Consider the following 18,732-nt stretch of genomic DNA (forward strand, 5'->3'; position numbering starts at 1 on the left):
TGTTTATAAGCTCTTCTAAATTTAAATTATAAGCTATGTCCACCTCTGTCGATATAGTTGCTAGGCCAACCAATCTTTCCTGGGTCATTTCTGTTCGCAAATAATTTTTAATCAGTTTAAGCTTGGAAAATCTTCTTTCCACACTTGCTATGCTAACAGGAATTGTTAGTGTAGCAACAGCACCTATGGTAATATGGCTGACCGAGCACCCTTATTAAGCTGTGCTGGATAATATTTGGAAACAACTACTTTTCAAAGAAATCTCACAAAGTCCTGAAAACAGTGATGACAATATAACATTTTTTTAATATCAAAGCAAGATTCTTCAAGCAGTGTACCTCTGAAGGAAACTGGTTGATGAATATTTATACAATGATACTCACTGGCAGCACTTAATTCAGGAAAAGACATGCATGACAAAAAAAGCAAGTTTTGAGACAACGAGCCATACAGAGCAAATGCTTTGTTAAATATGCTGGCAGGCATCAGTGCATTCATCTTCACTATGAAATTTACAGACATTTCTAACACACAAGTTAGAACAGAAATCTGACACTGGGGTAGAGAGCAAGCTACTACTACTACTACTTGAAGAATATCTCAAAACACGCTATTGCAAGTATGAAAAGTAGTTTATACCGCTGCAGAAAATGCATAGCATATGAAGGATGTCATCTTGCAAAAAAGCCAAATCTGACAATACCTCAGATAACTAACCAACATGAGTAACCTTACTATTTTCAAACACCGTCCTAATTAATGCAAGTTTTTCTTCGTCTTTTTTTAAATGATGAGAGAAAAAATTATGCAAGGGGCACTAGATGGAAATGCCTTGAAAATTATGCTCTATCACATTCAGTATTTTCTAGTATACTCCACAGATCAAAAAATTTCAAATCTTACCCATGAATGAAAGAAAGGATACCAGATATCTAATTAACAACTTACTTTCTAAATTGGTCTATTATTCAACATGTTTGATTTGATCAGTGCCCTTGCATCTCAATCTCCTAAAGCATTTCTAATTACATCAACCATTAATATATCTTGGTAATGTCCTAATCTTTTCTTGCTATTTTTGCTACACATATTTGCTTTTCTAATCTTCCATTCTGTTCAAGTGATCACACCATATTAGATCACTTTTGGCTGCACAATATTACTAAATAATGGCATTCCACTGTATCATTACTGAATATTAAAAACACATTTACACCAGGTGCAAACGAATGTGACAACTGCAAACGAATATAGGCGTTAGATCGCAGTGCATTTGTTTCGTGTAACGATAATAGAAAAAATATAATTCTTTTCATATTTTCAACAGTGGCACTCGTCATAATTCAGCCTTGTATCTATAATAAATAAATAATTATACGTTATTTTAACAAAATAAAATAAGATTTACAAAAAATAGTTCACCATGCACATGCACCAATAATAAGCGTTTCATATCTCACAGAAATAACGAGCGCAGGCATAAGATACACTGCCCAAGCGACAGTGAATCTAACGATGTAACGTGCAACGACAAGGCAAAGGAATATCGACGTTAGATCACAGTGCATTTGTTTCGTGTAACGATAATTGAAAAAATATTATTATTTTCATATTTTCAACAGTGACACTCGTCATAATTCAGCCTTGTATCTATAATAAATAAATAATTATACATTATTTTAACAAAATAAAATAAGATTTACAAAAAATAGTTCGCCACGCACATGCACCAATAATAAATGTTTCATATCTCACAGAAATAAGGCACGTAAGCATACTAAAAATACGCTGCCATTTGAGCAGTTACAGTTGGGAATGACGTAATGTGCAATGACAAGGCAAACTATCGGCGTTAGATTGCAATGCATTTTGTAATCTAAAGCATTAATTGAACAATTCCAATTAACTATTCAATCAATGTCAAACATAAGCTGTAACCTTTAACATGTTGTATTGCATTTATATAATGTTGTAAGCATTGTTATTATTTATAAACACAAACAAATTTTAATATTTTCATTTTTTTCCTTGGGGGGGGGGGTGCTGCAGTGTCGCAGTGCTTATGTACGGGCCGCCACTGGTGTCAACCCATTTCTGAATGCAGGCCCTAACCAATTTTTCCAAAATCTTCACCACCACTCCTGAGATACTAATTAGTCCATAGTTGGATACATCGGTCTTTGCACCACCCTTGTGCAATGGAATTACCATACATTCCTGTGAAATTTTCCCTGTTCTGAGACTCATATTAAACATCTTGGTTAAAGGAATGGTCAGTTCAGCTGAACACTCTTTTAGCACACATGCTGATATTCCATCAGTCCCAATTGCTGAATTCTTATTCAATTTGTGCAACAGCTCTAATACCTCAGCCTCACACACCTGCATTTCTTCATCTAGTGAGGTAATAGTGAGCTCAACATTGCGTTCACCAGGTTGATAGCTTTTAACACAATGGGCACTCATTAACTGAACACCCTTTTCTGCATCTGTAACCCCACACCATCTGGATTTAGAAGAGTTATTCTTTAATATTCATTCTTTCTTTTACTTGCAGCATATCAATAGAATACTTGTGGGTTGTCTTTAGCTTACAGAGCCAGTTTTTCATACTCAGACTTTGTTTTCCATACAACAGTTGTGACTATTCTAGCCTACTGCTTATAACGTTCATAAAAGACGTCATCCTTATGCAAACAGTATTCCTTCCACATCGTCCTTTTCTTAGAAATCTCTTGCTTAGTAAGATGAAACATCCATTTGACTCCTACTCTATTTATTCTTTGAACTCTCAGGACACATTCTGATACTACATAATTTAAGTATTGTTTAAATGCTTCCCATGCACTGTCGATATTCTTTCCATCCAGCAACCGATCCCATTCCACTGAACTCAGTATACTCCTCAATTGGTCATAATTTCCTGCTTTGTAGTTCAGCATGTAACCTTTTCTGAATGGAACATTTATAAACTTGGTCACTTCCCAAGTCAGTACTGCATGATCACTGTCACCAACCGGAGGCAGAATAGTTACGTCTTTAACTGAAACACCCTCTGACACTATAATCAAATCTAACACTCTTTGCCCTCGAGTTCCTTCTGTCACGTGCTGCTTGAAGAAGTTGTCCTGCAACAGCTCAATAAACGCATTTTCATTCTTCTCATGAGATTCTACTGCTACTCAATCAATATTTGGTGAATTAAAGTCTCCCGTTAAGAGTACTCTTTTCACACTCATCTTTTCTATTTGGCGATACATTTCTTCATCACTAGCAATCGATCCACCAGGTCTGTAACAACACCCCACTATGTAATTAGTCTTGTTATATTCCACCTCACTCTAGATGGCTTCAAACTTACTGCCACATGAAATATTGTTAGTAGTATTACTACAATCATAGGTCTCAACTCTAACTGGATTCAAGTCATCCAATATCATTAGTATCATGGGTGATCTAAAGATTTCCATTTTTATTAATTTTATAATTTTTTGCATTTTTTATTTATTCTTTTACACAGTCTGGAAAGCCTAGAGACACCAAACATAGAACTTTTTCAAGCCACTTCAGGCCTCTAATAAGCAGGGCAGTGGTCTCACACAGGCGATAAGATTCATTTCCCACCTAAAGGCAATTGCAAACATTCATGATCACAGCATTATTTAAACCCGCAAGTCTGTTAGTTCAAGAGTGGATATGCTAACCACATGGCCAACAGGTCATCTGCATGCAACAGCCAAGATGTGAACTAATTAACACATGAAAAGGAATAATCTCCCCATTACTGCTTTTTAGTGTGTTCCTGAATAACCAAATAACATGATACTATTTTATTACTATATTATATGCTATTTTACCCACTTTTGCAATATGTCCTTTACACTTCGACTCTCTGTCAACAGTTATCCTCCCCCTCCCAATTTCTGTCCTTCATTTCCTGTGGTTCATTTCTATCAATGTAGTACACAGCACATGATCTCTTCATGCCAAAGTGCATTATGTTATTACACTTGGCTATGTTAAACAAGTAGCAATTATCCTTTGCCAATCCTACCAATCTGTCATCTTGCAGGATTTCTGTATCAACCTTCCTACCTTTGCAAAGTCACAACCTGGATGATATACCCTTGCAAAGTGATCACTTAGTAACTGAAATATTTCTTCTGCTTCTGTCACTTTCCTAACATCTGCACTGACTAAAGTTATTTTTCCATAACCATTCTTCTCTTACTTGCTACATAATGAAAAAAACTCTTTTGGATTTACTTTGGCTTGCTTAGCTAATTTTCTCTCAAAATCAGATTTAGCCTTCCTTACCATAGTAGTTACCCTTCTTGTTTGTGCTTTATTGCTTATGGTTATGCTGATCATCTTGTTTATATTCCTTCCACAATACTTTCTTTTTTTTTTTTCCAGCTCCTGCTTTATATTGCTAGTCATCTACTTAATCCCTACTTGGTTTATCCTCCTGACCCTGGGTATACATATACTCTAGTATTGCCTCACTCAAACAATCCTTGACTGCTTCCCATGTATTAATGACATTCATTTTATGTAATTTCTTTTGCCATGGCACTGCTCCAAGTTCCCTCCTAATCACCAACTTTGTAGTTCTGAATAAACTCTTTCTTGACTGAAATTTCTACATGTTGAACAACCTCCCAGGACAAGACTGCATGGTTGCTTTCCCTGATCAGAAGTAGAGTTACTACTGTAGTTATAGATATATATCTGATTGAGAGACCAGATCCAACGCTCTCAAAACCCTGATCACTTCCATCACATGTTGTTTCAGGTAATTCATTAGATAAAACCTTACTAGATGTCCTAACTGACATGATCTGATTATGTTGTACAATCATAAACCACACATTAAGTCAATACTGAATGCAGCAAAGTGATTCAAGCCAGTTTATTTAGATAAATTCCAAATTTCCAGGCCATATTCAGTATCCAGGTGTATTACTAACAGGAAGCATACAGGAAGGTAGTAATACACCTGGATGCTGAACGAATGAAAAGGCACTTGCCTGATGCCCAAGTCAGTTCTCTGCATTTCTTAGACTGAGGTATCTCCCTGTTACCTAGTTTTGACCCCTAAGTGCATCCCTGCTCTAAAAGTTTCTATAAATAACCTTTGTTTTAGCATTATCCACTGCCTCTGAAATGCAACTACATATATATCCAATATAAGACTTGAGTTATAGACATTAACAAACTAGTTAAAGAGATCAAATTTGAAAACTGCATCACATTTTATCAATTTTGATGAAATAAGTTGATGGAAATATGTATTTACAAAACTTTAGTGAATTACAGTTTTTTTGAAATGACCACTGAATAAGCATTTAAAATCTTAAGAATCAGCTCTTACGAAAGTCACTTACCTTCCAAATGGGTAACTAACAGGTTTCATTTTTCCTTCATCTATTTGATGAAGTAGTGGTGTAAATATTCTCCATGCTTCAGCAAGTTCATCACTACGTACAAAATGCATTTGACTTCCACAGAATACATCTAAAATTAGCCTCTCATATGCATCAGGCATTGTTACTCCCTATCAGAAAAAAGCAAACAAAAATAAGTTTTAAATGTCACTTATACCCCCAGAGAGAAGAACCTGAAAATCCCAAACGCTCCCCTCTCCAAAAACATACTTTTCCATCCATCCCACATATATGGTCTGAAAACAAATTGAATACACTATTACCTGCAGGCTACTAGGCTTTCTATTTCTAATAGAATTTCAGCTTGCAACTTCACAACTGTTATCCATCTTAAATGCCTAAAGTACACTGTAGGAGTTAGTCCTGTCAAAAGTTATACAAGAATGATAAAGAGGTGTCCAATAACCCACACCAGAGAGTGCCCGATATAGAAACTGCTCTTTATCCTTCTTTGGCTCAAGCTTTCCTTGTCCCAGTCAAACATTTGCTGTTTATACCATTCTTCATTTTCTGAAATGAAAATGAAGAATAAATACTTAGAAAAGTGAAGCCAGTTGGAGTTGAGATTAATTTTTCTGCAGTTCAACTACCAAAAGAGCGAAGCCATCTCCTTGGTAACTAACGTTCCCAAACTCCAACAGGCTTCACTTTTCTAATTCTATAAAACTAAGTCTGAACAGATGCCAAAGTATTTGCTATGAGCAATGATGTAGTAGCATAAATAGGTCATTTAACTACCAGAATACCATATAATCTCCATAAATCTTTTGCCAGAAAGAAAAATTATCAATAGCTTGGACACCAATCATGCTGTAAATGTGCTCTGGAACAATACCCATCTTATTACTTTCAAATTCATTTTCTTCACAATAAAGTTAGCCTATAACCAGACCCTTTAATTAATTTTAAAAAAAGCAATCACCAGTCTATGGATGTTATTCATAATCCATAACAGATCTTGCCTCATTATTTACCTATGCCCATCGCTTGGAAAATAGAAAAATTAATGTAGCTACTCTTCTCAACATTTCCAAGACACATGATCAGGTATGAAATAAAGACTACTCACTGAGTAATAGAGAATAGTTTCCTTTCTTCAGGCTTCCCTACCAATTCAAGAGTGTGAAAGTGTTCTAAAAGTTTTCCTCTTCGTATTTATCATTGAACATTCCCCTCCTCCTTTCACACACCTTGACGCACTAAAACATTCAAAGCTTCAAAATCAACAACTACTAAATACAGTAAAGACAATCCAGTCAACCTCAGTGCAAAAGCAAACAATCCTATTTTTTTCCTTTAATCTTAATATCAGAAGATATCTTCTTTGACATTCATCTCTGGCCTTTCCTGGCAAATAATCACATTCACAGCTTCCTCCTTAAAAAAACTATGCATCTTCTTCCACAGAAACATTTCTTATATGTATAGATACTATTTATATTTAGCAACCTGCAGCTTTCAAAAGGTTCCTTCTTTGTTCTCCATCTGTCTCAAGTACTGGGCTGATGTATTTACAGGACATAAAACCTTTTGTATGTGGAATTAATAAAAACAGATCAGCTCTCTTTACATGGAATTATATAAGTATTTTTTCTGCGATGAAGAGCAGGAAACAAAGAATGCCATACCTGCAATTATATTTTGTTTAATTCTTGCATTTGTTCTTGATCATACTTCAACCCTTCCTTTGCCCACTAGTTCTATACAGTATAGCTATTAGTTATGAAAAATGAACACTGTTGTGTTGCCTTCCCTCTTGATCCAGTTTGTAATAACTAAAGCAAGTGAATAGGCAGAAATTTTGCACTGAAATAAAACAGAAAGCAGTCATTGTTCTTAAGAGTGCTGTTCTGGGATCCTACATCAAAACAGTTAATGATTCAGGAGAATAACTAAATGGAATTAGTTTTGGGTTCTGAAGTCTAATGCTGGATATGGTAGTAGAGAAATGTTCTGTTTCTATCTTATGACTCTTCCTCAGGCTCTCCTCTTAATATCTGTGGAAGTCCAGAGCAAGAGTACAATTGGATGCCTACACAACATGTCAAATATTTAAAAGTTATAAATCAAGCTAACAAACTGTTACATGAGTTCTAGCATCCTACCTTGACAAATATACCTTCATAATAACAAAAATTGAAATGCACATGCAAGTCTATGGTTTTGATATGCCTGAAAGTCAGCAAAATATCAAAGATGACTGAATTTAATTCTTTTTGCTCATGTGTGGGTGTTCTGTTGATGGACCAGACAGTATTTACCGGAAACCAACACGGTTTCCGATAAACAGTGAAGGAAAGACTGCCAGAAAGAAGACGTGTGACAAGCGTATCTAGATGTGAAAACAAGTCCCCACACTGCACCAAAACCTGGTTTGAGAGAAAATTTAAAGAGTCATGTGAAATGCTCAAACACAACCCAAATCTCAACAAAAATGATGGCCTAACCATTTCAAGAATGTGGAGAACCCATCTACAACCTGTATAACAACCTAAACTAGCCATAGAAAAATCTCACAAGAAGACAACCTGGTGAAGTGTTTGTAACATTCAACAGCAACTGAAAGAAATCATATTATAACAATCAGAACTATCCAGAAGAATATTAATACATGAGGACTTTAGCAGTTTATTGTAGTTGTATTTATTTATTATTTTTAATTTTTTATTTTTTATTATTATTTTTTTTTTATCACTAGAGGTCAGGCTAGGGAAAAGGATTAATTAACTACGTAGATTTACTTTACTGGTATACAGGGCATGAGCATGTAGCTTGGTTCCTTATACACTTGTATTCTTCTGATGATGACCTCGATACAGGGGTCTAAATGTCAAGTTTGATTTTATTAGCAATTAAAAAAATAACCTGTTCAACGTGTGTTTTTGTGTCCCTAAATTTACAAATATGATATACTCCAGATGATGACCTTAATATGAAGGTTGAAACGTCGGGAAATTAAAATAGTTATTTATAACAGAGTTGTAAAGTCCATAATTTCTAAAATGAATGCTGATCACCGTGCAACACTAAAAGAAAGGCTTGTTAAGTAAACTCCTATTATTTGGTCTGCCCCCTGACTTTTGCAGCTGGACTGCCAGCTTTCTGACTAGATGCATGCTGAGGTTCACAAAGCTCTGTTCTCTCGCCCATCCTATTCCTTCTATATGTAAATGATGTACTCCAGCAGACTACCAATTCAATACATAGTTTTGCTGATGATATCATGTTGCATCCTACCTTTTCATTCAACAAACCTGGCAATGAAAATAATCACAACTTCCAGAAGCTTAACCATTACTACCTTACATTTGGATCTCCAAAAACATTCACTAGTAGGGTTTGAATAATCTTGTCAATTTCAATACTAGCAAAATGTAGCTCTGCCTTTATTCCCCCCCCCCCCCCCCCAAAAAAAAAAAAATCTTCCAGCCTTACTTTTGACAATACGAAAATCTTTATACATGAGGAGATTTATCTTATTGGGATAACACTAACCTCAAAAAATCTATCTGGCACAAACATATTACAAACATTGCTTCCTCTGATTCCAAAACATTAGGTTCCTTTTTTGATTGAGGTGTTACTTTAACTCCAAACAGTTTCTAACTTATACAAATCATAAATCTGCCTAACCATTACTCTCATATCTGGGATGGTGCTCTAAGAGTTCACTAAAGATGCTGGACCTATAAGAAAGGGACAGTCAAACTGATTAATGACATCTCTCTCACTAATACACTTCACTCACTTTCAGTAATACTCCACTTGTCAAATTCATTCAAATGTGTGCAACAGGTAATCAACACTCCCTCACAATACATCTCCAAACTCACAAAATAAATTTTCTTATTCATCCTTTCCCTACTGCCCTCTGGAACAGTCTGCCATCTTATTCATTTCCCAAGGAACAGAATCAAGAGCTCTTTAAAGTAAACGTGCTCCTTGCCCGTCCATGGTACCAGTGACCTAAAGAGGTTGACTAATCTCTGGTGGATGGATTCCCCATTAAAAATAAAATTAAATAGATACCTGTATATAAAAAAATAGTACCAATGTTCCATAGGTCTGCAACATGATATGTAAAGTGATATGTTGTACATTTTGTTTCGAAGAATGCATTTGATTAAAAACTTAATTTTTATTGTATTAAATAAAAGAACCTTCACAGAGGATTAGTTTATATTATATGCTACCTAGTATAGATTAAAAACAGGTCATAAGTCATTTTGACAATGTCACCATCATGAATATAAGATGGAAATGCTAAATGAAAAGATTTGTTCTAGAAATCTGCTAGTACTTAAATATCAGATGAGCATGGCTGAGAATTCTTCTCAAAAAAATGAATATTAAAAGTTTTCTATGTCATTAACAAAACACCAGTTCTTCCTTTCAATGACAAACTCAAATAACTGTTTGTCTTTATCTTCAAGCACTTCATGGAAATCAATGTATAAAAAAATGTTAAACATTCATGATATTCCCCTTTGTTCATCCACCAAACTCATATTTGGCAAATTAATTCTGAAACTTTGTAGATCTTTGGATCTACAAAGTTTGCAGTTATGGCTGAAAATTCTGCAGAAGGCCTACATGGCAATATATATATATATAAATCTCATCCACAAACAGTTACTGTGAGATAAAAGATAACCCAGGAAGACAGCTCTAGAGGCCAAATATGGTACATTTGGATCTCCTTCCAACAAAATTGTATTTTTTCAAGCTGCTTCAGGCTTCCAATAAGTCAAGCAGTAGTTTCACAATGAGCAATTAAATCATCTCCATTCTTAGTGATTAAATCTCCATGGAGTCTTAATGTCTTCTCTACTGTTTTAAATGAGATTAGATTTAAAAAGAATAGAAGTGTGGGGGGGGGGGGGCATTATTTTTTTTTATGCCACAGGGATACTATTACCATTACAACTGTTAGAATCAAATTATGAGAGCAAAACTCTGATTAAGTTTCAGCCAATCTAGAAAAATTGAAATCGCCCACCTTTTCTTATTAAAATGCAACACAACAGGTGTGTGTGTGTGTGTGTGTGTGTATATATATATATATATATATATATATATATATATATATATATATATATATATATATATATATATATGCCTGTTGTGTTGCACTGAATGATATTCAAGTTATATAATAATACCATTCAGTTGTATGTAATACCACTCAAGATAACTTGAATAGTATTCAAGTTCTACACTAGTGTCCAAAACCTAAGGACAAACACTATTTCTGAAGATTACAGCTGCAAATTCATACAAATCAGGCAATTTGTATAACTGTTGATTTCAAGTAGAAAGTGGGTACACATTCAAATTTTCAAACTGTGCACAAAGGGGTCCCCATGGTAACACCCAACAGGATAAAAGGCCGCAAGTAAGCAAAAACTGTGTTTGAAGGAAGCGCTTTTTTGTGAAGAAAAGAAGTTGTCTTGTAATGTCTCAAAAACATCATTTAGATGATTTCACATGGGGAAAAATTATTGCAAAGCTTGAAAGCTGCAGAATTACTGATATTGCTAGAGGGTTTGGAATCTCACATAGCATTGTATCCAAGCTCTGGACAGCATTTTAAACCAATGGAATGTGTTCCAGACATTTGCTGATAGGCTGCCCTCACTCTATCATGGAGTATGAAGACAGATTTTTGGCTATAACAGCAAAACTTAAATCAATGCACCACAGCAGGTCAGCTCACAAGTAGGCTCCACTCAAGCACAGGTACGTGGATATCTTGACAAATTATGGCAAGACTTCTGCAACAGGTAGGCCTACATCCCAAAGGCCTGTAATATGCATCCCTTTATCCATAGCTCATCATACAGCATGTTTTCAGTGGCGTTGTTTCCATAAAAATTGGACAAGATGCCAATGGGCTAATGTACTCTTTACAGATGAGTCTTTTTAGTCTTTCCTCAGATTCTAGATAACACTTGATCTGCATGAAAGTGGTACTGCTTACCATTACGAGAATGTTCTTGAAAGGGATAGATACAACAGTGCTGGGGTCATGGTGTGAGGAGGAATTATGCTTAATGGATGCACCGAGCTACAAGTGCTGGAAAAAAAGGACTTGACTGGTGAATGATATTGCAATGAAGTTCTTTGATGTCATGTTTGATTGTTCCATGGTGCCGAAGGTGAAGAATTCATTTTTATGAATGACAATGCCACACCACATCGTACTCGAGCAGGAAACTGAGGATATTAATCAAATCAAGTGGCCAGCATGCTCCCTAGATCTCAATAGAACACATTTGTGATGTAACAGAGAGACACAATGATGCTCTAAATCCCCCCCCCCTCCGAAAACAAACAAGGCCTTAACCTTGCTCTGAAGGAGGAGTGGATATGACAGTTCAGAGTGGACATATTCCATACTAAAATTGTTTCTCTGCATAGTTTTCTGTGAGCACTGTACATTAATTCCTTAACCATGTCCTTAGGAAATTTGTTACTTTTGCCAAAAACATATTGCAATTTAATTAGTATGAAATTTATAACACATGTTTTGTGTAATATACTTTATTAGTGCTGGCAATAAATTTATATCCACATTTGGGTGTGGTCATGAAAATGTTTTCATATACAGCTAAAACTGTAGTCTGTCCTTAGCTTTTAGACACCAGCATATAACACTGCTGCATGAAGCAGATTTAGTCCCCCCCATCCAAGAAGCACTACAGAATCAGTCTTCTTTACAAAATTCTTTGATTTCTAAGAAAAGTTTTCAGATGTCTGGAGAAACTTCAAATCCATTAGTCATATAAAAGATCTTAAACTTGTCAAATTCACCCAACACATTTATAAACAGCACACCATTCCTCCTACACAACTATACACTGAATCATTTGTAATCAAGATTCTTCAAATCCATACTTACCATACTTTAGAAATATACTGAAACTTACTCTTGTTTTCACTTCTAGCAACTCATACCTTCTTGCATTAAATATTTTTCACCTTACAAATCACTTATTCCAGTCAAAATTATTAAATTTAACTTTCCTGTGATTTCTAACAATATTACTAATATCTTCAATCTTCACACCTGGAAGGCATGATTCTGTCACACTTGAGCACATGCCTAATAATGATATCATGATACAATATTGTCTCCTTACACTCTTCCTTTTTCACTTGTTGATACGCTTGCAGATCTCTTAATAATTCTTACATTTCTTTGCCGTACCACTTGCCTGACACTTTTACATTACTAGCTCACATTGTATTGTAAAGAATGACTTTTTCTCACAGTCACCTTTTCTATTCTCTTGTTTGTTTTTTACCACATCTTTCTTCTGTAACACTTTCTGCTGCTGCACATCAGTCCATTCTCTAGAACACATTTTCATGCTTTTCACAAACATTCACCATATTTACTTTTGACAGATCTAGAACTCCTTTCGTAACACTTCCATCACTTATCTACTAAATTCACTTTTGAGAGTGAATACGTTATGTGTGTATGTACACATACTCACAAAGTTTCTTAAACAATTCTTTGAACAATCGCATCATAGCTGCCACTGTCCTGTTATGCTTTGGCATTGTTAGCTGAACTATAATATATAAAAAATAAAGCTTATAGAAACAAACCAATTCAAACAAATAGTGCACACTGAATTAAAACTAAGTGAAATCTAAAATAAATTATACATCACTTCTTGAAAATATATTTTATTTTCTAAAGACATGTTAGCAAGTCTGAAATGTTACCTTATATCTTTGACCATAAGTGAGATCCAATTCTGTTTCTTCCATGTCAAAAGACATGCCTGGTTTTTTTGTCATCATTTTAACATAAATTGCTTCTCCTGGTTGCACTCTTATCACAAGTTCATTTCTTTTACAATTGCCTGAGAAGATATCACCTAACACATCACGATATTGTATGCGAACTTCTGCTTTTCTTTCATTTAGAGCTATAAAATCATTTTAAAAAATTGTTCTTTACTAATATTATCTTCATTTTTTATTTTTATTTTTTTTGAATTTATCTTTATGTGCACAGGTTATTTCTATTATAAGGATTATATAAATAAAAGCATTTCACAATTTTATTTATGATGCAATTAGTTTTTAGGTGCATATAATGAACATTACTTTGTTTCTTTGTATGTACATTAATGAAATGGTTCACTATCAAAACAATGCTGTCAATGACCCAGTAACTATTTGCTAATGATATCACTACATAAAATTAATGTCAAAGGGTGGGAGCAGTGCTGGATTAAGGAGTGGGCTGACTGGGTACCCGCCTGGGATGCCAAAATTAAGGCCGGCACTAGGGGCCCCTGCTCCTTCTAAAAATAATGATTTGCAAATTCCAAATTCAAAAATGACAGTTTTCTTCCAGAAAACATCAATTCGCCATTAGAAACTTTACATTTTACAATTTTTAAAAGCAACAGTTTGCCCTGGGCATAAAATTATCTTGGTCCAGTACTGAGTGGAAGGTAGCTAATACGGAGAGATGACTGCATTTATTATAGGTTAATTAAATCAAATGTGTTCCATAATACATATCTAATTAAAATATTAGAATAGAATTAAAGTTTAAAATGTTTATATTTAGTTTTATTTAAAGTTTAAATACTTTTCACTCAGCAAGTACCTCCACAGTGTGGTAAAATGATGCAATATTTTTTTTCCATGCCATATCTTTTCAACCCTTGGTCAAAAAGATATATGGGTTCAAAATCTTTGAATGTGAGGAATATCTAAAGGACTCAAGATTTTGAACCCAGATACTGTGGCAGCAGAAGCATTTTTTTCTCCTGGAAATTTCTTTTAGGAAGAAAACCTGAGGATACATTCTGACAAAGTACATTTTTAGAGTAACAGTTAGGCATTGGGAAGTGGAGTTAAAGTTAGGTCTGAAGTGGTCTCCCACAATGCATCAGGTAGCCCTGTGGAAATGCCAAATAAGACAGAGTTAAATAAATGTATTTCTGATCAAAGAGCAGGCTGACTTTTTATTTATTAATTATTTTTTTTTTTAGGGATACAGAATAAGTATCTTATGTCTTTATAGGCTGAACTGCATATTTTGTGAGTATAAAAATAGATATGTTTAAGGGAAAACAACATCAACAAAAACTTGCCATCATCATGGGAGTTGAACATTGGTCTTTCCAAAGGATGCATATATCTTCTGATAACTATGGAGATATTTCTTTGAGCAAGAAAAATTACATAAAACTAGATTTAAAAACATATATATTTATATTGATTAATAATGGAAAATTAATTCGCCCTTTGAGTACTGCATTCTTAAGTAAAAATTCATAAACCACATATTACTAAAATGAGGTCAGAAAACAGAAATGAACATACAGCTAACAATTAGTAACTGCTTATTGAATGTTAAATTATAGTTCTGAATCAAGTTAAAATTACATGAATACCTGCCGATACACTATCAACCATACAATCACTGTCTTCCACTTGATATACCATGCAACTGTGTCCATTTTATAGTCAATTCATTATAGCATGCAGTAATGTGAACTCTCCATAAACTTGAAAAGTCTTGGACAAAGCTCCATATCATTAATGCTATTCTAAAGGACATTCGTTATAGCAAACTTTTCACTATGACTTTCTTTGCTCCCAATGAGTCTAGTAGTAAGAATTTATTGCAAATAGTCCATTACATCAATAATGATCCACTGACCTAGTATAAGGCATTTGTCTTCAACCATCCTCCTTAACACCAGCTTTTAACACATAAGTGCAGAACAGCTGTGCATTGATACAAATGTTTAGAGATTGTCTCTATAAAGAAGATTTTTATTCCAAGTGTTTAGTATTTATGCAAAAGTTCAATTCCGATTAATGCAATGATCTAACTGTTTCTTTTAGAATCTGGAAAATCACTAAATCAACACCAAATATAAAAAATATGCACTTTAATAAAACTAAAACAATATATATACACTTTAAATAATAACTACAAAATACTGGATCCAAGGCCTTCTAAAATAAATCTACATGTTAGATTACTAATTATATGAGAGCCAAAGGCTTCAATTCGGCGACATGAACTTATTGTTTCTTAGCCGAATAAGCAAGCTCCGATCACTATTCTTGGTATTTTACCCATAATGTGAACTTAGCTCCTAGGAGCTGTATTACTGTTCTACATTATGAAAGAAGGTCACTACCCAGACCGGTTTCAACATTTATCGAGGTCTCATCAGTGAGTACGTAGACCTAGTTAATACCCAGTTTGTAGCAAACAGAACTTACATACCCTACTATGAGAATTGCCAAGAAGGTGTCCTAATAAATTACTAATTATATGAAGAGCCAAAGGTTTCAATTCGGCAACATGAACTTATTTAAGTTAAGGGATATTACATCCCATATTGTTTCTTAGCCGAATAAGAAACTCAAAGAGTTTCATGTCACCGAATTGAAGCCTTTGGCTCTTCATATAATTAGATAGATACTTACATATATAGAACTTATATATGTAAGTTCTTCATATATAGAACTTACATACCCTACAATTCTCATAGTAGGGTACGTAAGTTCTGTTCACTACAAACTTGGTATTAACTAGGTCTACCTACTCACTGATGAGACCTCAAACCTTCTCTCATAATGTAGAACAGTAATACAGCTCCTAGGAGCTAAGCTCACATTATGAGTAAAATACCAAGAATAGTGATCGGAGCTTGCTCCACCCTTACTATGAGTTGCACTACCAAATGGGTCAGCTGCACTATCCAGGTATTTGCTTATGCTTGGAATCGCCAAACTTTATATAGTTTCTATATTCGGCATGAAACTCTTTGAGTTTCTTATTCGACTAAGAAACAATATGGAATGTAGTATCCCTTAACTTAAATAACTACATGTTAGAGATTTTCTTATCAAAATTTATTAAAAATCATTCATTCTCTGGCTCATTTTATTATTGAATTGTTTGACATATACTTAATCACGTCAACTAGACTAAACACTGTTTTCACAACAACAAAAATGTTCAGAGTCAGTTTCTTTGTTATGGCCTTTTCTAAAATAACATTTCCTTCTTTTCCATGCGATCCTTTCTTATCACCCTTAGATAACATACAATATTATTCCTTCTGCCTCACTGAAGTATAAATACTCTTACCTCTTGTAGTTCTATTTCATGCACAATTTACTAAATTAGTACCAGAGAAAGAAGTTTTCTTCTACACTTCATTAACAACATATCTAAGCTGAGCTCTTCATGTTAAGCCAACTTTTACCGTTTCAAATTTTACCAATTGCTTTTTCCATAGTAATCCAGTGTCCTTAAGAGAGAAGATGAAATTTTCCGTTCAGCGTTTCCTTTAACATTCGATTAGAACATTGACTCTGATATTTTCTTTTAAAAACTAAACGCTTGTTGACAGCCTCAACTCCTCTAGTTTAAAGATTCACATTTTTCGAAATCTTCAATTAATATTCTTCCAGCTGTCACATAAAAACTAAAAAATTTCTCTGTTCTGCGTGCTTTAAGTTCCATTAGCTCTCTCATTTTCCTCATTACTCCAATGCCGAACACTCTCTCTGTCAGCTGTCAATCACCATCCAACTCCTCGGTGAGCATGCGCACTCCATGTAAATTGCAAGCAAGAAGTTACATATAATGGCTGACACATTGTCTTTGTTAGTGTAACGAGAATGTCTTTACAAAACACAACAAATATCTCAACATTACCAATTTTAAATTACAATACAAAAATTTAAAGTAACAACTTCAGAATCTAGTAAGTACATCAAAATATCAAATGCTTTACATTTCATTTTGACAATATTAATATCAATAACAGGCACATAGCAAGTGCCGATAATACGTTACGAAACCAAAACTAATAATATATTAACAAACAATTTGTAAAAATATTAATACTTTTAAATTAAATACTAACAAATATTAACTGATTGGAAAAGAGGAAGAGATTTACACATAAACTTAAATACAGCATAACTATCATTCCAGTTAGATGGTTTGTAATTTATATTGGAGATCATTAAAGTTCACGGAGCCATTTTAATTTCTATTTAAATTAGAAAAACTTTATAAAAATTATACTAAATTACTGCTACAGGATTAAACTTAAGATATATTTCACTAATTATAATGAACTCAATGGAATTTTTTTCCCAAAACAAGCTTCAGCACAGGTGGTCTCACTCTGTTTTTATGTGCCCTACCAGGTTGCTATTGTGCTGGTGTTGCTACTAGGTGTATCTGCTTCACAATAACACATCACTTGCAGTTAATCAAGGCCATTTTAATTTCTATTTAAATTAGAAAAACTTTATAAAAATTATACTAAATTACTGCTACAGGATTAAACTTAAGATACATTTCACTAATTATAATGAACTCAATGGAATTTTTTTCCCAAAACAAGCTTCAGCACTAGGTGGTCTCACTCTGTTTTTATGTGCCCTACCAGGTTGCTATTGTGCTGGTGTTGCTACTAGGTGTATCTGCTTCACAATAACACATCACTTGCAGTTAATCAAGGCAGCTGTAGCAGAGCAGAAATTTCCTGAACTGAGGTGTTGCAAAGGTGGCATCCTATGATAGTGTTTTGCCAAAAGTTGCTGAACATTGCAGTACGAACCATTTTATTGTCAATGTTTGTCTATGAAGATTGCTAGACTGTGTGCTTCCTTTCATACCTGTATAATCCATGGTTGTGATGTATATAACCATACCCACTATAATGAGGGAGGTAGCTGGATATGCTTTAATCAGATGGTGTATAACAGACAAAAGTAGAATCAATCTCTATAAAATATCACGATGTTTAAATTGATCTATAAAAATATAAAGACCTAAAAAGGGAATGAAGAATATAAATCAGTAGTTCAAACACTTAATGCAACATAAGAATGGAAACAAAAATAGAAGAATGTGTGAAACAAAGACAATAAAAAAAACATTAATAAAAAATCTGACAAAAAAAAAAGCAATTTAGGAAAAATGCTGATAACAACAAATAAACATATGGATAAAAAATGAGAATGAAATGAGCATATAAACATAATACCACTAAAAATAACAGCAAAATTAGTAAGATACTGGAAAGCAAAACAAAAGATTGAGCAAAAAGAATGCAAAATCCTGACAGAATTTCATTCTAAATGAACTGTTTCATTAGACAATCCATATTTAGCATCAAAATCCAAAAATGAATAATGTTGAAGTCTATTGGAATAACAGGGCAAAAATGCATGGCTGAAGTTATTTCATACATTCTTCTTTCAACCA

General features: G+C 34.1%; 1 protein-coding gene across 2 annotated transcripts in view; it reads right to left on the reverse strand.

Annotated features, from left to right (window-relative positions):
- Positions 1-18,732, reverse strand: part of LOC150106588 (glucose-6-phosphate 1-dehydrogenase-like) — an 80,383-nt gene that overhangs the window by 8,129 nt on the left and 53,522 nt on the right. For both annotated transcript variants that reach the window (XM_090393210.1, XM_090393209.1), the window contains exons 9-10: positions 13,185-13,390; positions 5,388-5,557 (exon numbers count right to left, since the gene is read on the reverse strand). In XM_090393210.1, the coding sequence (XP_090249336.1) occupies positions 5,388-5,557; positions 13,185-13,390 (376 nt within the window). The remainder of the gene's footprint in view (positions 1-5,387; positions 5,558-13,184; positions 13,391-18,732) is intronic.

Source organism: Typopeltis vanoorti, chromosome 5 (genome assembly GCF_054136105.1).
Source record: "Typopeltis vanoorti isolate ZY-2024b chromosome 5, IOZ_Tvanoo_1.0, whole genome shotgun sequence".
Classification (NCBI taxonomy): domain Eukaryota; kingdom Metazoa; phylum Arthropoda; class Arachnida; order Uropygi; family Thelyphonidae; genus Typopeltis; species Typopeltis vanoorti.